This window comes from Hemitrygon akajei, chromosome 3 (genome assembly GCF_048418815.1).
Source record: "Hemitrygon akajei chromosome 3, sHemAka1.3, whole genome shotgun sequence".
NCBI classification, from domain to species: domain Eukaryota; kingdom Metazoa; phylum Chordata; class Chondrichthyes; order Myliobatiformes; family Dasyatidae; genus Hemitrygon; species Hemitrygon akajei.
The window spans coordinates 187,461,069-187,485,045 of NC_133126.1; the positions used below are offsets into that span (position 1 = coordinate 187,461,069).

General features: G+C 43.3%; 1 protein-coding gene across 1 annotated transcript in view; it reads right to left on the minus strand.

Moving 5' to 3' along the window:
* The window catches only part of mindy4b (MINDY family member 4B), a 49,030-nt gene that overhangs the window by 19,070 nt on the left and 5,983 nt on the right, over positions 1–23,977 (minus strand). The window contains exons 3-7 of the mRNA XM_073038904.1: positions 20,610–20,780; positions 12,462–12,581; positions 8,872–8,969; positions 8,037–8,202; positions 2,272–2,337 (exon numbers count right to left, since the gene is read on the minus strand). Coding sequence (XP_072895005.1) covers positions 2,272–2,337; positions 8,037–8,202; positions 8,872–8,969; positions 12,462–12,581; positions 20,610–20,780 — 621 coding nt within the window. The remainder of the gene's footprint in view (positions 1–2,271; positions 2,338–8,036; positions 8,203–8,871; positions 8,970–12,461; positions 12,582–20,609; positions 20,781–23,977) is intronic.

The window sequence follows — 23,977 nt, forward strand, 5'->3', positions numbered from 1 at the left end:
TCTTCTGCAGCTTCTTCCGGTCTTGGACAGGACAACTTCCATACCAGGTTGTGATGCACCCTAGAAGAATGCTTTCTATGGTGCACCTATAAAAATTAGTGAGGGTTTTAGGGGACAGGCCAAATTTCTTCAGCTTTCTCAGGAAGTAAAGGTGCTGGTGGGCCTTCTTGGCAGTGGACTCTGCTTGGTTAGACCAAGTCAGGTCATTTGTGATATTCACCCCGAGGAACTTAAAGCTTTTGACCTGTTCCACCTGCGCACCACCGATGTAGATGGGGTCATGCGGTCCTCTACTCCTTCTGAAGTCAACAACCAATTCCTTCATCTTGCTGATATTGAGGGATAGGTTATTGTCTTCGCACCATGTCACCAGGTTCTTAATTTCCTCTCTGTACTCAGAATCATCATTACCCAAGATACGGCCTACAATTGTGGTGTCATCAGCAAAACTTATATATTGAGTTCAATGGAAACTCCCCCTGGTGTAACATCTGCTTAGCCCCCCCAACCCCACCACCGTTCAGGGCCACATGAAATCATGGGAGCAGGTGGTGGATGGTCATATGAGCAGCCGGTGCATATCACAGGTCCTGGTTATGCGACCACTGACGTCAGGCAGACAATCTCTGAAGAGTATTGAAAACGGCTGGGGCCACTGATCTTGTAAAGACACTGCCCAGAAGGCAATGGCAAACCACTTCTGTAGAAAAATTTGCTGAGAACAATCATGGTCAAAGACAGACTGAAGACCATGATGCCTACTTCATATGACATGGCACACACTGATGATGATGAGCATTTACCATAATTAAGCTTTTAATTAATTTAAATAGTTCCATGTCTTCTGTAAGATAGCAAGCAGAGAATACTTTAGGGTCAAATTACCTGCTGTTGTTACAAATATCGCAGCTCGACTTTTACTATTTGCCTTCAGGGCTTCGACAGCTTATTGAAACACAATAATAAAAGCATTTCGAAAGCAACCATCAAGCTCTCAGGAGAATCTGAAGTCATTGTTCCAATGCATGAAACAGAACGGCCCGTGTATGTGGGTGGGAGGGAGGGAGGGAGGGAAGTATGGAACCTGATTTGCTGTTGTCGTTTTGTTTCTTGGTATATTTATTGTTATTTATTTACCATCACGGTAACAGGCCCTTCCAGCCCAATGAGGCCACGCTGCACAAAAAACACCCAGGTGACCAGTTAACCTACTCTTTGGGATGTGGGAGGACACGGGAGCACCCAGAAACAATTCATGCGGCCACGGGGAGAACGTACAAACTCCTTACAGTCATCATCAGGAATTGAACCGGGGTGATACGCTAACCGTTATGTGACTGTGCTACCCAGTGTTCTGTTGTTGTTCTGCCCAGCACGGTGGGCGTGCTATGTTAACGCTGGAATGTACGGCAACACTTGCGGTCTGCCCCAGACTCATCCTTCAGTGTGCGGGTTGTTTCCACAAACAATGCACTTCACTGTCTAATTTTATTTATTGGCCATACAATGCAGAGTAGGTCCTTCCAGCCCCTTTGAGCATTGCCACCAAAGCAACCACCCTCCTCAACAAACCTGATTAACCCTAACCTGATCACTGGGTGATTTACCACTTAACTTACCTGGTATATCTTTAGACTGTGGGAGGAAAATGGAGAAAACCCATGAATTCCACAGTGAGGACAATAGAGAGACTCCTTATAGAAGGGGACCAGAATAAGAACATAAAATTGGGAGCAGGAGCAGGCCCATTAAATCTGCTCCGCCATTCAACAAGATCATGGCTGATCTGGCCACGGACTCATCTCCACCTACCTGCCTTTTCCCCATAATCCTTAATTCCCCTACTATGCAAAACATCTATCCAACCTTGTCTTAAATATTTACAGAGGTAGCCTCCATTGCTTTATTGGACAGAGAATTCCACAGATTCACCAATCTCTGGGAATTGGACTCCAAACTCTGAAACGCCCCAAGCTGTAACAGTGTTGTCCTAACCGCTATACATGTGATGAGTGAATCTGAATCTGAAGAAGCACCATTGCCAGTTTGTGCTCCAGAAAGTCCAAAACAGAGCAATGGAATATTGAGAGGATAATCTGCGAAAAGAGGTAAGTAAGGGCACTCTGAAGAACCAAAGGGCCTATTTCTATTGTACTACTCAATGGTTCCAACAAGCTACCCACTGAACCATGGAGCTACAAGAGATTTGTAGATGGTGGAGTTCTGGAGCATCAACCAAGATGCCAACAGTTAAACTTTTGTTGTACTTACACAGTGTATGTGCTCAGTCACAAACTGCTGCAGCTTTGCCTTGTCAGTGAAGTTAAAGAGCTGGAGCTGGGGAGAAATGAGAACAAGGTGTGACTGATTTACAGATAACCTGGAAGGGAGTTAGGTGTCACAGTGGTCAGTGGCAGACTCCCACGTAGAGAAGGAAACACGAGATTATAGAGGAATGCAAACAGAGCATCAGAGGCACGAGCGAGCAACGCCGCGAGACAAATCATTCCATACAAATGCAATGACTATGCTCCAGTGCTAAACGAGAGTCCTCTTTAAATAATCGTAAAATGTGGGAAACCCGTGCCAGTCGAGATTAAACAGAAAGCACAAGTGCTTAACAGGTCTAGTTAAGACAACAATTAGTAAATACAGCTGCTTAAGAAACTGACAAGCCCAATGCTCTCCGGCAAGCCACAGGGCTTGTGACACTAGGGGTAAGTTAGCAAAAGCTGCTGGGAGCAGGATTATCACCAAGGTCTCTTGCCACCCACAAAGTTGTTGAGAGGTGGATGAAATACCAGAGAAATGGGATGTCGCAGCAACACTAGGTCAGTTACTAGTTGATCCATGCTTGAGATGGCATCATTGATGTCTGTGAGGTTCTGGGAACCTTATGTTGTCATGGGCAAAGGATGGAGGTGAATGCAATTGCTCTAAAACTCAGGACAGGCAAAGGGGACAAAACATTTACCGGTAGCTTATATTTTCACTATTATTTCTCTACCTGTGTAGGTATAGAACATCTCCTGATCCTAGCAGGTTCCAATGTCAACAAAATACTTTAACATTAAAGAAACATTGTCACAGGGAATAAATTTAGGTTCACCAACTTGTTAAAGAGATTAGTTTAATAAAAAAACATTTTTGAAAGCAGTTGACTGAGGAATTACATTTGCCAGGAGGTTGGTGTAATTTTCACATTTTTTTAAAAGACGGTATAGTTTGAATAAATCTCTGGTACGGTTACATCTCTCATTCTACCTTGTCAGGACCTTGAACATTATTTGTCCACCTGCACTGTGCTTTCCCTGTTTCTGTATCTGTAACTGTAACATGATACTGAAGTTTGTGAAGAAGTGTGGAAGTGGAGAGAATGTTTTCTATAGTCTAGGACCAGAGGGTAAAACTTTAGAATAGGGTGTCCCTTTAGAACAGAGATGAGGAGGAATTTCATTAGCCAAAGAATGGTAAATCTGTGCAATTCATTCAAGTCATTAGGGTTACTTAAATCAAAGGTCAATAGGTTCATGATTATTAAGGCCTTCAAAGATTAAGGGGAGAAAGGAGAATGGGCTTGAGAGGCATAATAAATCAACCATGATGGAATTGCAGAGTGGACTCGATGGGCTGAATGGCCTAATTCTGCTCCTTTGACTCATGGTCTTATTCTACATACTTTAATTGTTCTTCCTTTTGTACTAACTCAGTGCACTGATGTTTGGAAATGTGCTCAGCTACTCTTTGTAATTCACTTCTCTGGCTTTTACTTATTTCTATATGCTCCACGTCATTGATATTAGTCACCATGTGTGTGCTCAGTGGCCTATTAGATGTACCTGTACACCTGCTCGTAAATGCATATATCTAATCAGCCAATCATTAGGCAGCAACTCATTGCACAAAAGCATACATCCATGGTCAAGAGGTTCAGCTGTTGTTCAAACCAAACATCAGAATGTGAAAGAAATGTGATCCAAGTGACTTTGCCCACATTGGTGTCAGATGGGGTGGCTTGAGTATCTCAGAAACTGTTGATCTCCTGGGATTTTCATGCACAACAGTCACTAGTGTTTACGAAGAATGGTGTGAAAAAACAAAAGGACATGCAGTGAGCACAGTTCTGTGGGTGAAAACGCCTTGTTAAGGAGAGAAGTCAGAGGAGAATGGACAGACTAGTTCAAGCTGACAGGAAGGCGACTGTAACTCAATTAACCGCACGTTAAAACAGTGGTGCGAAAATAGCATCTTTGAACACACAAGACACCAAACCTTGAAGTGGATGGGCTACACAGGAGAACACCATGAATGTACACTCAGTGGCCATTTTATTAGGTATAGGAGGTACATAATAAAGTGGCCACTGAGTGTGTAATGGTGTCTGACATGCCAACTGCAAATTCAAATAAATTATTCTGCTGGAAATGCATTTTGATTACAGGTCAAGTAGAAACAGATTAATCTACACTTCTGGCATCATTGAGAAATTTAATAAAGCACATGAAATATTCCCTGCGGTCCTGTGCTCGTGGGGAAAATAAACACATCTATTTGCCCAATGTGACAGAATTATTGTTCACTTACAGTTTAATTTGTTGACTTTGAAAGAGGCAAATCACAGTCAGCATGCTCCAAGTTTGCAGGCTTTATTTTGTTATTAGAATTCTGCAATTTAAAAGTCGGCTGCCTATCAAGATTGTGGATGGAATATTTCCCTTTGGTTGGGAATCAGTGAAGTGTTGCATTGGATGGGATTTTTATGTGCAAAGAGATTGCCAGATTTAAATGTTCTGCAAGCACAGCTCAGATTGCTGGGCTCTCTCCTGCCACTGCTGATCTACATCTTAACTCAAACGTGCCCCAGGTTTTAGCGCCAAAATTGCTAAGTCACAGAATATTTCGGCAGGGAAGGGTGGTACAGTAGTGTGGTGCTATTACAGTGCCAGCGATCAGTTCAATTCCCACTGCTGTCTGTAAGGAGTTTGTACAATTTGTACTGTTCCGGCCACATAGATGCCATGGTCAATGAAACACATCGGTCCGAGAAAGAACTCAAGTGCCTCTGCTTCCTTAGAAGGCTAAGCAAACTGGAAGTGGGGGTTTCCCCCGATCCTCCGAGTTCCTCCCACTTTCCAAAGACGTTTGGGTTGGTAAGCTGCAGGTAAGCTATGTTGGTGTGGGAAATTTGGCAATACTTACAGGCTGCCCTCAGCACATACTCGACCGTGTTTGTCATTGAAGCATTTCACTGTGTGTTTTCAGATATATTGGACAAATAATGTTACTGCCCGTTACGCCACTGGTGTTTAGGGTCCTCCATCTCTGTCTGTCCATACCATTGCACGCAGAAGTAGAAGGATTCTTCAAAGCTGTTTCCATAATAATTTTTTTGACCAGTCAGGGTTGACAGCCCTGAGCTGAACCTGGAGGGTCCTTGGGCCTCTCTTAGTCTGGCCACTCTTCTCTTTGGCCTGTTTGGCATGGGTGAACCTACCAAGAGTCAAAGCACAAGGCCCATATCTCTCTGTGTTATTGAGGCACGCAAGCCTCCATCCCTACGACAAGGTCGTAGTCCTCTTGGAGGAGCGGACAAATAAAGCTAAACTTTACCTTCAATCTTTGGATCATTTGACCTGTTGTGTCTGTGAGAGATCTATGTGAGAGCAATGCAGCGAATTCCATTCCACTTCCCTCCCCGCACCACCCTGCAAACCACTTCCTTTCAGATACTTATTCAGTTCGCTTTTGAAGAACACATTTGAATTTGCCTCTGCATCTACCAGTGCCAGTGCATTCCTCAAGCAGGTTAACTCCCTGTCATTGAGTCAGACAGCACAGAGGCAGGACCTTTCATCCCCCATGTCCACATTCACCATCAAGGATTAATTTTACATTAGTCATATAAGATGATAAGGGGCATAGATAGAGCGGACAGCCAGCGACATTCCTAGGGTGGAAATGGAGATGCATAATCTTAGGGTGAGTGGAGGAAAATCCAGAGGTGGGTATTTTACTCAGAGTGTGGTAGGTGTGTGTAATGTGCTGCCAGGGGTAGTGGTAGAGGCAGATACATTCCATAAGACCGTGAGACATAGTGGCAGAATTAAGCCATTCTGCCCATCAAGTCTGCTCCACCATTCTATCATAGCTGACTCATTTTCCCTCTCAACCCCTTCCATTTTTTAAAGTTTCATTTTTTACCAAGAGAGTTATGCCACCCCCTCTGCCTACCTGTCTGTCCTTTCAATAGGATGTGTATCCTTGGATGTTAAGCTCCCAACTATGATCTTCTTTCAGACATGACTCTGCGATGCCCACAACATCATACCTGCCAATCTCTAACTGTGCTATGACATCATCTACCTTATCCTGTGACATATATATTATATTAGGGATATTTAAGAGACTCTTAGATGGGCATGGGTTTGATAGAAAAATGGACGGCTATGTGGGAGGGAAGGGTTAGATTGATCGAGTAGGTTAAAAGTTGTGCCAAACTTTTAAGCTACCCTAAGATCAATCTTAGATTGTTGTGCTGTTCTATGTTCTAAAGAAACCAGGTACTAATATCCACAGCTAACAGCTCACTATGTGTTAGAGTATACAGCACAAACTGTACTCTTCCTCTGCATGTTGACTTCGTGGATACAGGAGGTCATTGTAACTCTCCGGCATTACTCTCTTACACCAGCAAACAGAGACAGATTCCTCTTCCAGGAGTTAAGATATCACATACAAATTAAATTAAATCAAAGCTCAAAGTAAATTTATTATCAGAGTACATATCTGTATGTCACCATATACAACCCCGAGATTAATTTATTTACAATCATACTCAATAAATCAATAATAGAATAATGACTGTAATAGGTTCAATGAAAGACTGCACCAACTTGGGTGTTCAACCAATGTGCAAAAGACAATAAACTGTGCAAATATGAAAAAGAAAAAATAATAATAAATAATTAAGCAATAAATATTAAGAACATGAGGTGAAGAATTATGTTGTATGAAAATTTCCATGATGGGGCTGGTGAATTTATCCCCTGTGATTCAGGAGCCTGATGGTTGAGGGTCAATAACTGTTCCTGAACCTGGTAGTGTGAGTCTTGAGGCTCCTGGACCTTCTTCCTGATGGCAGCAGTGAGAAGAGAGCATGCCCTGGGTGGTGGGGTCACTGAGGAAGGATGCTGGTTTCTTGTGACAACACTTCGTGTAGATGTGCTCACTGGTGGGGAGGGCTTTACCCATGATGGACTGGGCCATATCCATACTTTTTGCAGGCTTTTCCAATCAAGGGCGTTGGTGTTTCCAGACCAGGCTGTCATGTAGCCAGTCAATATACCCTCCACTACACATCTATAGAAGTTTGTCAAAGTTTTAAATGTCATGCCTGTATCAATAGTGTTGAGTTGGAGATGGCTGAGAGCTTCAAATTTCTGGATGCAAATATCACCAACAATTTGTTCGGTTCTAGCCACATAGTTGCTATGTCCAAGAAAGCACTCGTATGCTTCTGCTTCCTCAAAAGGCTAAGGACATTTAGATTAGATTAGATTAGCTTTTTTTATATCACATGTACATCGAAACAATGAATCATTTGTGTCAACTGCCAACTCAGTCCAAGGGCGCTTGCTGGGACCAACCAGTGTCACCCTGCTTCTGGCATCAAAATAACTTGCGTACAATTTACTAACCCTAACCACACGTCCTCGGAATGTGGGAGGAAACCGGAGCATCGCTATGTCAGGGACAGCTCCTGTTCAGAGACACTGTCCTTTTATATACTATAATTAAAATAAACACTTGATCTTCCAGTCGTGGCCCTTGCACTTCACTCATCTGCCTGCACTGGACTTTCTCTGTAACTGTAACAGTATATTTGGCATTCTGTTTTCTCCTGCTTTTGTACTACCTCAATGCGGTTATTTAAGATCTATCTATCTAGATGACATGCACATTAAAAGTTTTTCACTGTATCTTGGTGCACGTGACAATAAATAGCAATTCCTCGTTACAATTGCGCTATGTCTTACCTGTTCTGTGTAACTGTCAAATTTGTAATTGATGGCAGGGGCGATATGGCATTCTGTGGTTACCAGGCAAACAAAACTCTGGGCACCTTCCCCTGCTGTCCACAGAATGTCGGACAGTGCAGCTGCCAATGCTTTTCCTTGTTTTTTCTGGCTGACCTCCAGCAGGCTGCGGGCAAATGCAGAAGGTGGGAGGCATCACTGAAAGGAATATGAAAGGCAGTACCGAGGCGTAACGGTTAGTGCAATTGCTTTGCACCGCCAGAGGTCACTAATCAGAGTTCAATTTCCACCGCTATCTCTCAGGAGTTTGTACATTCTCCCCGTGACCACATGGGCTTCCTCTGGGTGCTCTAGTTTCCTTTCACATTCCATAAAACCATAAGACAAAGGAGCAGAATTAGTCTATTCAGCCCATCAAATTGATCCCCACAATCCTGTGTGGCTGGTTTATTATCCCTCTCAACCCCATTCTTCTGTCATTTCCTCATAAGTACTGAAGCCCTTGTTAATCAAGAACCTATCAAACTCCACTTTATATATACCCAATGACTTGGCCTCGATGGTCATTAGTGGCAATAAATTCCACAGATACGTCACCCTCTGGCTAAACAAATTCCTCCTCATCTCTGTTCTTCCTTCTATTCTGAGGATGCGCCCACTGGTCCTAAACTTCCCCGCTATAGGTAGCATCCTCTCCACTGTTGCTCTATCTAGTGGACTCCTTCTCTTCCCTGAGATTTACCAAAGGTTCAGTGCCCCAAGAGTGATGGAAGCATCAAAAATAATCAGCAAGATGTCAGGATTATTTACAGTCAGGGTGAGAAGACATTCTTACCATTTATCATTGGTGTCTTCCACTTCACTATTTCCGGTGAACAGTAAGTGTTTAAGGATGTATGTTTGGACAGCCATCTGGATACATCTTGTACCACCCTGGGAAAAGAATGAATTTATCAAAACATGTCAACCAAAACTATTGCAATTATTTACTATATTGAAATGCTATTGGTCCTTTTAGAAACACTTGAAGTGCAATACTTCAAAGATGTATTCCATCTTGTTGTATGGTCTCTATTAGACTTGTAAGATCCAGTATTTTAAAGACTCAGTATTAAATGGCACCTTCCACACTACAACCTTTATATCTCAGAAAGACACCAGGTGCTTTCATACACAATGACATCTGGGTCACCCAGCATTCTGACCTTTGCGGATTGGGGTGGAATGGTAGTGCAGCAGTTACAGCACCCTCTGTAAGCTCATGGTTTAATTCCCTCTGCTGTCTGTATGGAACCTGTACATTTTTCCTGCATAGGCTCCCTCTGGGAACTGGGAACTGGGTACATCCCAGTGATGTACAGGTTCGGGTTAGTGGGTTGTAGGCATGTTAGCTTGCGGCGACACTTGCTGGCTGCTCCGGCAAAATCTTTGCTGATTTGATGTCAACGATGCGTTTCACTGCAAGTTGACTCCTGATGCAGGGTCTCGCAGGGTCTCAGCCCAAAACGTCGACTGTTTACTCTTTTCCATAGATCCCACCTGGGCTGCTGAGTTCCTCCAGCATTTTGTGTGTGTTTCTTGGATTTCCAGCATCAGCAGATTTTCTCTTGTTTGTGATACTTTTCACTGTATGTTTTAATATACATGTGATAAATAAAAAGCTGATCCAATCTGATCAAGAAATTACCATTTCTATTTCATTGCTAGATCAAGAGCCTGCCGGTAGCACTATGGATTCCAAGGACTACATTGAGTTATGGAAGCATTGAATTACTATGTCCCATAGAGCACTATAGCACATCAACACACTCTTCAACCCTTCCAGATAGGATAAAACAACACTACAGCACAGAACCAGGCCCTTCAGCCCATCTGGATAGGGTGGTAGAACAATACAGAACAGAAAGAGCCCACGCAGCCCAATTTAGCTATGCCAACCCTCAACTGAGCAGTCACACTGGTACCGTTCCCTCACTCTTTAAGATCCAGAGGTGATAGGCTGAGTGAGCCAGGGCTTTTCACTCTGGAGCAATGGAGGGTAGAAGCAATATTCCCTCTAAGGTGTGCACACGTGCTTTCCTCCAAACAACTTCAACTTATGCCCCCTCATATTAACCATTTCCTCCCAAGGAAAGAGTCTCTAGCTGTCCACTCTATTTATGTCTCTTAACATTTTGTACACCTCTATCAAGTCACCTCTCATCCTCCTTTGTTGCAAAGAGAAAAGCCCGAGCTCGCTCAATATTTTATTATAAGGTAGCTCTAAAGAGCCTGTATTCAACTCTCCAGGACAGATGCAGCTCCGGGATAGATGCAGCTCTATAAAACTCTAGTTAGGCCACACTTGGAGCACTGTGTCCTGTTCTGGTCACCTCACTATAGGAAGGATGTGGAAGCATTGGAAAGGGTACAGAGGAGATTTACCAGGATGCTGCCTGGTTTAGAGAGTGTGGATTATGATCAGAGATTAAGGGAGCTAGGGCTTTACTCTTTGGAGAGAAGGAGGATGAGAGGAGACATGATAGAGGTATACAAGATATTAAGAGGAATAGATAGAGTGGACGGCCAGCGCCTCTTCCCCAGGGCACCACTGCTCAGTACAAAAGGACATGGCTTTAAGGTAAGGGGAGGGGAGTTCAAGGGGGATATTAGAGGAAGGTTTTTTACTCAGAGAGTGGTTGGTGTGTGGAATGCACTGCCTGAGTCAGTGGTGGAGGCAGATACACTAGTGAAGTTTAAGAGACTACTAGACAAGTATATGGATGAATTTAAGGTGGGGGGTTATATGGGAGGCAGGGCTTGAAGGTCAGCACAACATTGTGGGCCAAAGGGCCTGTAATGTGCTGTAATATTCTATGTTCTATGTTTTTTTATTAAACAAAATATACTTTATTCAAAAATAAAATTATATACAACAACCATTCAATGACTTTCAATTCTTTACAGTTATTACCATTACTGTTTTAACATTTTCAAAATTCAAAGTTCAATGTTGACATAGGTGAATCAGATGATAAAAGGTAAAGGTAGTGACTTTTTTTCCCAGGGCAAAATGGCAAATATCAGAGAACACCCTTTTAAGGTTAGTGGAGAAAGTTTAGGGGGGGATATCAGAAATAGGTTCTTAACACTGAGAGTGGTGGGTGCATTGAACACTTTGACAAACTTCTATAGATGTGTAGTGGAGAGAATATTAATTGGTTGCATAGCTGCCTGGTATGGGAACACCCATGCCCTTAAATGGAAAATCCTACAAAAAGTAGTGGATAATACCCAGTCCATCACAGGTAAGGCCCTCCCCATCATTGAGCACATCTGCACAAAGTGTTGTCGCAGAAACTCCATCATCGGGCACCCCCACAATCCAGGACATGCCCTCTTTTCACTGCTGCCGCCAGGAAGAAGGTATAAGAGCCTCAGGACCCACACCACCAGGTTCAGGAACAGTTATTTTACCCCTCAACCATCAGCCCTTGAACCACAGGGAAAAACTTTACTTGCCCCTTCATTGAAGTGTTCCCACAACTTCGGTACTCACTTTCAAAGGCTCGATATTTATTCTCATGAACTCGATATTTATTGCTTATTTATTTATTTATTATTAATTCTTTCATTTTGTACTTGCACAGTTTGTTGTCTTTTGCACATGGGTTGAACGTCCAAGTTGGCGCGGTCTTTCATTAATTCTATTATGGTTATTATTCTATTATGGATTTATTGAGTATGCCTGCAAGAATATGGTGGCCTATATGTACTTTGGTATTAAATTTACTTTGAACTTGTGAACTTTTGTTCAATATTCTATGACATAAGCGAAGGGAACCAGGATGATCTGGTCAAGTACTTAAAGTTATAAAAAAGGATTCATTGAATAAACATCAGGGAACTGCTTCCTTTGATGAAGAATGTGCCATCTTAAAATTAGAGCTAGAATATTTGGAGTGGACATCAAGATGTTTCTTTTTCACACGAGGGGAAAGTACATAGATGCATTTATAATCCCAATCTAAGGACAGAGAAGTTGTTCCTTGGCTGTAGATACTAAGGTAGGTGAACAAAATTGAGTTACAGGTCAGTCATTAAACGGCAGAGCAGGCTCAGAGCTCTGAACAATCCTTTCAGCTTTCTCTCACACAACGAGATGGGAACTGCTCTGATGGAGATGGGGGAGGGGGTGATTTTCCAACAAGCTGGCCTTGTGGATCAGATTCTCATGTACAATAAATGCCTGAACATCTAACCATGGATTAAAAAATTGCCATCTTTAAGATATTAACCAGCCAGGACACCAGTCATTGCTCAGGTGTAGAGCTGAAAGTCAGACCATACGGTCTGCTCAATAGGTGGCAGATTTTTTCCCAAGAGCCAGATATCAAGATTCAGAAACCATGCCTTGAGTGGAAAGAAGTATTTTTTGGCACTGACCCTCTCGGCCTCCAAAGCATAGGACAAGTCAGAATTAGGGTCTCGGAATCTGAAGTGAGATTTCCTCCATTCGTAATTGAAAACTTGAAATGTTGTCCCAAACAGAATCTTCCGTAGTGCCTATATTAAAGAGAAAAAGTCATGATGTGACATCTGCAAGAATACTCGAGGGTATTACATAGTTTGTTAAACCTTCTTTCAACTATTAAAATAGAAGCTCAATTCACAGATACAGATGCAATGTATGTGTTAAATTGCCTCCTTCTGTGCAAAGGTTCTATGATGAAAGTAAAGATTCACCTTAGCCTCAAAACGCTGCTTTGACTGAAAAAAAATTCTTCATATAAACACAGAATTACAGAGTAGAATCTCCCACCTGAGTTCCTCGGGACCAAACAGTAATGGATAGATTTCAATCAGTGAGGTTTTTTTGGTGCACATTATGAAATTTGAAATGTTATTTTGAATGTAATATTATACATTGCAAGCAAATAAATACAAAGAAATTTATTAAACTTTTGATCTACCAATATTTGTGCATATGAGCTTCTATTGTATCGAGTTTCCAACACAGAATAAGGCACACAAAATGCTGGAGGAACTCGGCAGGCCAGGCAGCATCTATGGAAAAAAAGTACAGTCGACGTTTCAGGCTGTTTGGCCCATCTGGTCTGTGCTTATCTTTCTGGCCTACAGTCTTCAGTCCTATCAATATGTGGACCTGTTTAGTTATTCCTCACCGTTTGTTTTGCATTATGGAAATGTCAAATACTAGAGGACGACGGTGAGAGGAGTAAAGTTTAAATGATTTTGTTTGCACAGAGAGTTGCGAGTTGAGGAGTGAGAGTTGGCTGGGTTCCACTACCAGGGGAAATGGCGGATGCAGATATGGTAGCGATGCACTATCAATAACTCCAAAAGACTGGAATTAGAGTAAATACCAAAAGGCTTTTATTAGCGGTAAAATGGAGCACGTCCGTGCTGGATGACTGTGGGAGGAGCAGAGACACAATCACTTTTATCCAGGGGTCCGTGGGAGGAGCCACAGAAGCAGTCAGCAGGGGGTGTGTCCAGACAGATATACATGGTTTACCACAGGTAGCAACGTTCACAAGGCAGGCAATGGAAAATAGACCATGTACAGGCAGAGGAGATTTGTTTAAATTGGCAATATGGTCAGAACAAACTTTGTGGGCTGAAGGGCCTTTCTCTCCACCCGCCCCCCCACTCCCGTGTTGCACTGTTCTATGTTCTGTACTCTAATCTAGACAAATCTTCCTCAGAGCAAAGTGTTTGATCCTAAACACAATTCTAATGCAAACTTGCTTTGAACTCACATTAGTTTGATTGTGAAGAATTGTGTCCTTTCAATGTTGCTGATGGTGAACCAGCAACACAACACCTATTGGCTTTTGCGGGATCACTCCTAGCAAGCATACAGTCCAATGGTTGGATTATTTGTGGGAATCATAACTCAAAGGAGGTCATAAAATCTCCGAGCTATTTTGGTAACGTGAAAGACCATCTCTCTCCACTCTCCTGATATTTCCTCATCTCCGTGGGTGCACCTGATATCTTGTCAATAACCACCCTCCCTGCCCAGATTTTCCATATGTGATCCCTGCTTCTTCAGTGATTCAAAGAGATTCAAGGATAAGCTTTATTTGTCACATGTACATTGAAACATACAGCAAAGTGTGTTGTTTTGCATCAAAGATTAACACGTTCCAACAGTGTGCTGAAGGCAGCCCACAAACGTTGCCTTGTTTCCAGCAGAAACAGAGTATGACCATAACTAACTTATATATCTTTAGAATGTGAGATGAAACCAGAGTACCCAGAGATTCAGGATTGGTTAATGCCATTTCCAGTACACAAGTGTAAAGCAGAATGAAATAAATGTTACTCTGGCTCTGATGCAGCGCAAAAAAGCACAATAAGATAAAGAACATAATAATGATATAAAACACAACAAATATAAATGCATAAGATAGCTTATACTGTGTACGTAGATTGATTGTATGTCCATAGAGTGATGCTAGGCACAGGAGTGTCTGTACATAAAGCGACTGACAGGAAATGATAAAGTTATGGTGGTTGGGGTGTAGGTGGAGGTATTAATCATCCTTACTGCTTGGGGAAATAACTGTTTTTCAGTTTGGTTGTCCTGGCATGGATGCTATGTAGTCTTCTCCCTGATGGCAGGGAGGGATAAACAGCCCATGAGCAGGGTGGGTGGGATCCTTAATGATGTGACTGGCCCTTTTCTGGCATCTTTCTGTATACATAACCTTGATGGTGGGTGGGCTGGTGGCTGTGATGAGCTGGTCAGTTTTGGAACACTCCAGTCTGCGGCAGTGGACAGGGAGAATGTACAACCTCTTTACAGACAGGAGAGGTAATTGAACCCCGATCTTACAGTTGGCACTATACAATGTTATGCTAACTACCACACTACCATATTGTCTGCCTTCTCCCTCTCTGGAGCAGAGAACTCATCGGGATCTCGCAATATAGATGAAAAGAAGATTCCAGAAGTACTTGAGGGAAATCAGAGAGCAGGTGCCTCCGCACACATCTTTTCCTTCCAGTAACACCAGCTGATAGAGACCATATGGACATAAATATCCAATATGAGCCACAAGGGAGTCCCCTTGTCGCATCTGAGGGCTACACATCTCGACACCTAATTGTGGTCAGATTGCTCACCAGGGTAAGTTAAACCACAAATCCCAGCATGTATTTGTGACAATTATCCGTAAACATGCATTTCTCGGGAAACTCCTGGATTTAACAATGATTCTGCCATTGAACCAAAGGTGCACTGTTATACACTCATTTGGAATTAGAACTGGAATTGGTTTATTATTGTTCCTCTGTACTTCACTTATCTGCAGTCTCTCTCCGACAGCCTGCCTGTAGCTCCCTTCTACCGATGTGTTTGACCTCAATGTTGCCTATTTTAAACCCAAAGTGCCAAATTTTCTCCCACTTACTCAATCTATCTATATCTTGTTGTAGAGTCCAAATATGCTCCTCGCAACATGCCATTCCACCTATTCTCACGTCACTGGTAAAGTTAAGTACCTCGCCCTTGCTCCCTCCTCCAGCTTACTAATAGAGACAGGGTGTTTGGTGATGGCTCAAGTGCAGAGGGAGAGACACTGAAGCGGATCGAACAATTCACTGGGTTTCTACGTCCCTGCTACGGATTTCTGCAGAACAGAAGGAAAATAATAAACTTTAGGCCAGCAGTACAGTTAACTAAACTGTCAAACTCAAACTAAAAGCTAACGCTGATGCTATGACTCAGAAGCAGTAACTTAATACTAAATAAATTCCACTCAAAAATTGTGATCTTTCCTGGACTAAGGTAAGCAGGAAATGTTGCTGTGCTTTGGTCAAGACTCAACAAGACAGAAGTGAAAGGAAGGAAGTGAAATACAATCATAGTGAAACACTAATTGGCTGGAATGTGCATTCTCACGAGCGTGATTGCTGACCCCATTCAGCTGCCCACCTATGAGGGCACCCAGACTCCGTGGCAGGGTCCACGGTTGTACAAGGGCCCCCCCTCCCTCGGCACAGTTCCAAGTGCCAGAGACCTGTGGCTGCCAGAGGTTCCAGATGAGAGACTGTCTGGGATTTCATGGGCCGGAACTCGAGAATGTTCTTCTGGGCCATACCACTCCCAAGCCACATACCTGCACCAGGACCCTAGCCCTCCATATCCCTACCATCCATGTACCTACCCAGACTTCTCTTAAATGTTGAAATTCAGCTCACATGGACCATTTGTGCTGGCAGCTCATTCCACACTCTCACATCTGTCTGAGTGAAGACATTTCTCCTCATGTTCCTCTTAAACTTTTCACCTTTCACCCTTAACCCATGGCCTCTGGTTGTAGTCCCACCCGACCTCAGTGGAAAAAGCCTGCATGCATTTACCCTATCTATATGCCTCACAATTTTGTATACCTCTATCAGATATCCTCTCAGTCTTCAACATTCTGAAGAATACAGTCCTAATCCCTTCAATCTTTCCTCATAACCCAGGTTCTCCAATTCCAGCAACATCATTGTGAATTTTCTCTGTACACTTTCACATCTCTCCTGTAGGTAGGTGACCGAAACTGCACACAATACTCCAAATTAGGCCTCACCAGTGTTTTATACAATTTCAACATCCCATCTCTTGTACTCAATACATTGATTTATGAAAGCCAATGTGCCAAAAGCTTTCTTTATGACCCTATCTACCTGTGACGCCACTCTCAATGAACTATGTACCTGTATTTCCAGGTCCCTTTGTTCTACCACACTCCTCAGTGCCCTACCATTCACTGGTAAGAGCTACCCTGGATGGTCCCACCGAAGTGCAAAACCTTGCACTTGTCTACATTAAGTTCCATCTGCCATTTGTCAGCCCATTTTTCCAGCTGATGTAGATCCCTCTGCAAGACATCATACCCTTTCTCACTGCCCACGACACCCCCAACCTTGGTATCATCCTCAATTTTGCTGATCCAGTTAATCACATTATCGTTAAGATCATCGATATAGATCACAAACAACAAAGGACCCAGCAGTGATCCCTAAATCACATCACTAGTCACAGGGGTCCAGTCAGAGAGGCAACACTCTACTACCACTCTCTGGCTTCTCCCACAAAGCCCATGTCTAACCCGATTTACTACCTCAATCTGAATGCTGAGTGACTGAACCTCCCATGCATGACCTTGTCAAATCTCTTACAAAAATCCATGTAGACAGCATCCACTACCTTGCCTTCATCCACTTTCTGGGTAACTTCCTCGAAAAAATTTATAAGATTGGTTTGACATGACGTACCACCCACGAAGCCATCCTTAATCAGTCCCTGTCTATCCAGTCCCTTAGAATACCTTCCAATAACTTCCCCACAACTAATGTCAGACACATTGGCCAATAATTTCCTGGTTTCTATTTAGAGCCTTTTTAAGACAGCGGAACAACATTAGCTACCCTAAAGTCCTCCGGTACCTCTTCTGTCACTAAGGGTGTTGTAAATACCTCTGCTAGGGCCCTGGCAATTTCTGCACTTGTCTCCTGCAGGGTCAGAGGAACACCCTTTCTGGCTCTGGGGATTTATCCACCCTGATTTGCTTCAGGGTAGCAAACCCCTCCTCCTCTGTAATCTGTACAAAGTCCATGAAGTTGATGCCGCCTTGCCTCACTTCTATAGACTTTGTGTCCATCTCCTGAGTACAGACAGATGCAAAATATTTATTTAAGATCTCCCTCATCTGATCTGGCTCCACACATGGATTACCATTCTGATCTTCCAGGGAACCAATTTCGTCCCTAGCAATCCTTTTGCTCTTAACATATCTGCAGAATCTGTTAGGATTCTCCTTCACCTTGTCTGCCAGAGTAATTTTGTGCCTTCTTTTAGCCTTCCTGCTTTCTTTCTTAAGGGTTCTCTTGCATTTCTTATACTCCATAAGCACCTCATTTGTTCCTGCCTGCCTATACCTGCTATTCACCTCCTTTTTTCTCTTAACTAGGCCACTTAGATCACATTTCTTCCCCATTCTGGTGTTTCATCTGAACAACAACTGAACCTCTTGACCATGTCTGCATGCTTTTATGCATTGAGTTGCTCCACATGATTGGCTGATTTGACACTTGCATTAACAAGCAGGTGTACAGGTGATGCACCATCAATAACTCACGCTGAGACTTAGGAAGTGAGATATCAGCTTTTATTGACTGGAAGAACAAACAACACTACATCCTGGGGAAAATGAGGGAGATCAGCAGACCACAGTCGCCTTTATACAGGGGTCTGTGGGAGGAGCCACAGGGGTAGTCAGCAGGGTCTGTGGGAGGAGCCACAGGAGCAGTCAGACAGGTATATCTAGTTCACCACAACAGGTGTACCTAATAAAGTGTCTATTGAATGTAGAACTTAGAACTGTACAGCACAGTACAGGCCCTTTGGCCCATAATGTGCTGACCTTTTAACCTACTTCAAGATCAATCTATTCATTCCCTCCTACATAGTCCTCCATTTTTCTTTTATCCATGTGCCTATCTAAAAGACTCTTAAATGTCCCAAATGTCCCAGCATCTATCACCACCCCTGGCAGGACATCCCACAGACGCGCCAGTCTCTGTGTAAAATCCTTTCCTCTGACATCCCCGTCATATCTTCCTCCAATCACCTTATATTGTTGGGACACTCCGCTAGTCACATCTTTCGATGCTGAAACAAACCTGTTCATTTTGACTTCTGTTCTTTCTGTGCATCATCTGTGTTCATCTTGAGCTCCAGCCTTTTCTGTGGCTGAGTGAAAACCCAAACACGTTTCTTCCACAGGTTCTCTGTTTGTAACATCCTCAAAAAACATCGGCAAATTTGTCAAACCATCTATCTTTCACAAAACCATGTTGACTTAGTCCAATTAGGTTTAACTCGTCTCCGTTTCTAGTTCCTCGTCCTTCATTATGGACTCCAGCTTCTCACCAACGATGGATGTGTGGTACTAGACCTAGGACTCTGTCTATACATCTCAGTGAAGCTGCCAACATAACCCCCTACACCCTCTGGACATTCTCTCTTCTCCCCCATCCACATCAGGCAGGAGATACAAAACACTGAAAGCACGTACCACTGGGCTCAAGGACAGCATCTCTCCCACTGTTATCAGACTCTTGAGTGGCGCCCTTGCACTATAAGAAAGGACTCTTGGCCTCACAGTCTACCTCATTATAGCCTTGTACCTTATTGTCGACCTGCAGCGTACTTTCTCTGTAACACTTTATTTTGCTTTTTATTATTGTTCTCCTTTGTGCTACCTCAACACACTGATGTAATGAAATGATCTGTATGGATGGCATATAGAACAAAGTTACTCACTGTACCTTGGTACAATAATAATAATGAGTAAATTTACCAATTTACTTTGGTCTATCATTAGCTGTTGTCTTTTTACAGCTTCTAGTCTTTGATGTAGTATTTTCCTTGACCTCCTTAAGAGCCATGGAGTCATAGGGCCCTACAGCCCAGGAACAGGCCTCAGTGCCGACCTGATCTTCTGCCTGGTCCCACCTGACTGTACCTAGGCCATTGCTCTTGCCTCCATGTACTTATCAAGCATCTCCTAAATGGTGCGATCAAACCTGCACCCACCACATCTGCTGGCAGCCCATTCCACATTCGCACCACTGTCACAGTGAAGCAGATTCCCCCTCAGGTACCCCCTAAATATCTCACCTCTCACCAAAAACCTGCGACCTCTAGTTCGAGACTCACGCAACCCGAGGGGAAAAAGACGGAATGCATTCACTCTGTCTCCCTCATAATCTTGTACACCTGTATAAGACCTCTCATCCTCCAACCTTCCCCGTCCTAAATCACTTATTTAATTTTATCTTATTTTAACGATACAGAGCGCAGTCAGCCTTTCTGGCCCTTCCCGCCTAATCATGGGATGATTTACATTGACCAGTTAACCTACCCGGTATATTTTTGGACTGTGGGAGGGAACCAGAGGACCGGAGAAAACCCACGCATTCTACAGGAAGGATGTACAGACTCCTTACGCAACAGCGCTGGAATTGAACTCCGGGACACCCCGAGTTGTAATAGCGTCGGGCTAACCGCTACTCTGCTGTGGCATACCTTTCCTTTTGTTAACCACAGATGGTTCCTCTGTCTCCGGGGATCCCTCTTTCTAATTGTGATACATTCCTGCTGGGCTTACAACTGTTTAGATCAGGCGTTTCCAACCTTTTTTATGCCATGGGCCAATACCATTAAGCAAAGGGTCTGTGGAGCCCAGGTTGGAAACCCCTGGTTTACATGTTTGCTGTTGCTCATCCACTATCCTGTCCATTAGGGAATCACTTTGCTCGCTTAGGTGTACTCTATAAATACACATTATTGTTGTTGTTGAATGAGAGTCAGAATTATTAATAAGTGTTTCAGTTTGACATGCTCTTCTGTTAATGGGAAACATGAACACCTTTTGTCCAACACCAAACAGTGCAGGCTCTGAGTCACTGCGTCCAGACACAGATTGTGTTCCACCTTTTCTTTGTTGGTACGCTATCCGGTTTCATCCCCAGTTGAGAAACAGGCGGCAGGGAATTGAATTGACTTACCACTGCGTCGTCCAACGTGATGGGAATACCACCTAGGCTGGGAGACACGAGGAACATTTTCGGAATGGAATTGAACGTGACGAGGTGCCCATTAGATTTGGAACCGGTGGACTGAAGAGATCCTGCCCCGTCCTTACTGTCTTCTTCTACTTTCCGACCGTCCTGATATTTCTGTATAAAAAGGAGATTAAAATGTCTGCTAGGCAAGATCATTGACTTTAAAGAACAGTTTACAGAAAACATGGGATCCGACAGATATCTATAATGTGGTTTACATTTTAAATACGTTCTGCTCTTTCTGTATTTATGCACATTATATTCCATAGCTATACTTTAACCTTAAGCTTGCTTTTACACTGTATTATCCTTTATTTTTTAGAATGGGGGAATGTTGTGTTTACATGCTAGTGATAAATTCTACTTTGAACTTTAACACACCGCAGCAAATTCCCAATACATGTATATACATATGGCGAATATAGTTGATCCTGGGTATCAGCAAGAATGTTGTATACTTACATTCTGGCTCTTAGTGACTTCCTCTCGCAGTATATCAATGTAATTCTGTGTTGAACTGCCTGTTATTTTTCTAGCTTGAGATGCATCATTACTTACATCCATGGTCTGGCAGAGGTGTGTGAGATTCTGAGCCTTGGGGAAGAAGGGTTTCAGTTTGACAGACTGCTTTGCTCTCTCCCCTCCCGTCTGATGTCTAGTGTTGATACTGTCAATCTGAAATCACCTGAGCTGCAGACAGTTGAGGAATTACTCATCACCGCTGCTTGGGGGAAAACAATGGGGCTGAATTTATTGGTGACTGTTCTTAGCCAGAAGCAAAATACTGTCAAGAAGCCATGTTGCAGTTGTGAACCAAATTCTGCAGGAATTTCAAAGGTTATTTATCACTAAACCTAACGTTTCTAATTGCCTGTTTTACAAATGATGCAGAACTTGTCCGTACCATTTAATGAGGCAATCAAAGTATTGAAATAAACTGAAATTGCTGAAAGGAGTCATTGTTTCTCTGTGCCCGGGGATTTTACATTGCCGGATAATCTACGCTCCCTCTGCATTGCAGTGTCAAGGTGATGCCGTGTTTTCCCGGATGCCTGCTTTCAGATACGATGTCGCGCAACATCACCTTGCACTCAACATCAGTAAAGCCAAAGAGCTGATTGTGGACGTCAGAAAGGGCAAGATGAGGAGGAGCACACTCCAATCATCACAGAGGGATCAGAAGTGGAGAGAGTTCCTGGGTGTTAATATCTCCGAGGACCTAAACTGGCCCCGACATATCGATGCAGCTATGAAGAAGGCAAGGCAGTGGCTACATTTCATTTGGAGTTTGAGAAGATTAGAGGGCTTAAAAAAACTGGAAAATTGCTACAGCCATACCGTGGAGAGCACTCAGACTGGCTGCATCACCGTCTGGTGTGGGGACGGGGTGGGGGGGGGGGGGTGTGCACAGGATCGAAGTAAACTGCAGAGTTGTAAACGTAGCCAGCTCCATCATGGCGACCAGCCTCTGCAGTATCCAAGATAACTTCAAAAAGATGCCTCAAAAATGGGGTGTCCATCATTAAGGACCCCCATCACCCAGGGCATGCCCTTTTCTCTTTGCTATCATCAGGAAGGAGATACAGAAGCCTGAAGACACACACTCAATGATTCAGGAGCAGCTTCTTCCCCTCAGCCTTCTGAGTTCCGAATGGACATTGAACCCATAATCACTACCTCACTACTTTTTTATTTCTGTTTTTGCACGACTCTTTTAACTATTTAAAAAGTATATATACATACTGTAATTCACAGTTTTTTTCCTATATTTATCATGTATTGCATTGTACTGCTGCCGCAAAGTTTACAGATTTCACGACATATGCCGGTGGTATTAAACCTGATTCTGATTCTGAAGCCGTCTGCCCTTCACTTGTGACATGAAGCATTCCCAGAACACTATCACGAGGTAGGCAGAAGTGAGTTCCATGGGGTCCAGAAGAATATTACTCAGATGGGCAGAACATAGAACATAGCACTGTACAACACAGTAGGCTCTTCAGCCTATAATGTTGTGCCCCCCTTTATCCTACTTCAAGATCAATCTAACCATTCCCTCCTACATAGCCCTCTGATCTTCTTTCATCCATATGCCCATCTAAGAGTTTCTTAACTGTCCCTACTGTATCTGTCTCTACCACCACTCCTGGCAGGGCGTTCCATGCACCCATCACTCTCTATGTAAAAAACCTACTTCTGTCATCCCCCTCTACTTTCCTCTAATCAGCTTAAAGTTATGCCCCCTCGTATTAGCCATTTCCTTCCTGGGAAAATGTCTCTGATTGTCCATTGCTATCCATGGCTCTTATTATCATATTTATCTCTAGCAAGTCAATATGATTGTGACCTGTCCACCTGTCCACCATATTTTATGTTTTGCAACACTCATTACATTTTGGAAGAATATTGAATTGAAGTACAGTATATTGAAGCATCCCTGAGTCATAAAAGGAGATATATAAGTGCAAATCGTCTCTTTCTTGCATATATTCCTCTCCCTCCTTCAGACTGCATCCAAAAAGTACGCTTACTCCCAGAACTTTTCTCGTGTTGTGCTTGCGCAAGGGACATGGAGTCATTCAGGGTGGATGGGCGAAGTGGGGGCTGGGTTGTCTAAATTGATCCATCACCATGCCATGAGAGAGATCTTCAACTCCTTGCCTTATAAACTTGCAAAGTAGGTGTTGTTTTAAATTCACTGCTGCTAGCACAGCATTGTAAGAAGTTTGTACATTCTCCCCGTGACTGCATGGGTTTCCTCCAGGTTCTCCAGTTTCCTCCCACAGTCCAAACACGTACGGGTGTCTTGTGGGCATGCCACGCTGGTGCTGGAAGAACAGTAAAACTTCTGGGCTGCTCCCAACACATCCTTGTACTGATCTGGCTATTAATGCAAACGACACATTTCACTGTACGTTTCAATCTACATGTGACATAGCTAATCTCAACTAATCTAATCAAAATGGAGCAAAATGAACAGTAGACAATCTGGACTGATGATGTAGTGTCCAGCTGAAGACTCTTGACTGGAAATGTCGACTGTCCATTTCTTTTCCACAGATGCTGCCTGACCCTTTGAGTTGCTCCAGCATTTTGTTCTTTTTCACTTGAGGTTCCAGCATCTGCAATCGGCTGTGTCCCCAATAATTTCTTTAAAGAGTTAAACCACAGAATCTGGACATCATCAAGGTCAGTACTTTTTGTCTGTGACTTCCCGCTGCTGCCTATAAGGAGTTTGTACATTCTCCCTGTGACCATGTGGTTTTCTTCCAGGTGCTCTGGTTTCCTCCCACAATCCAAAGGTACACCGG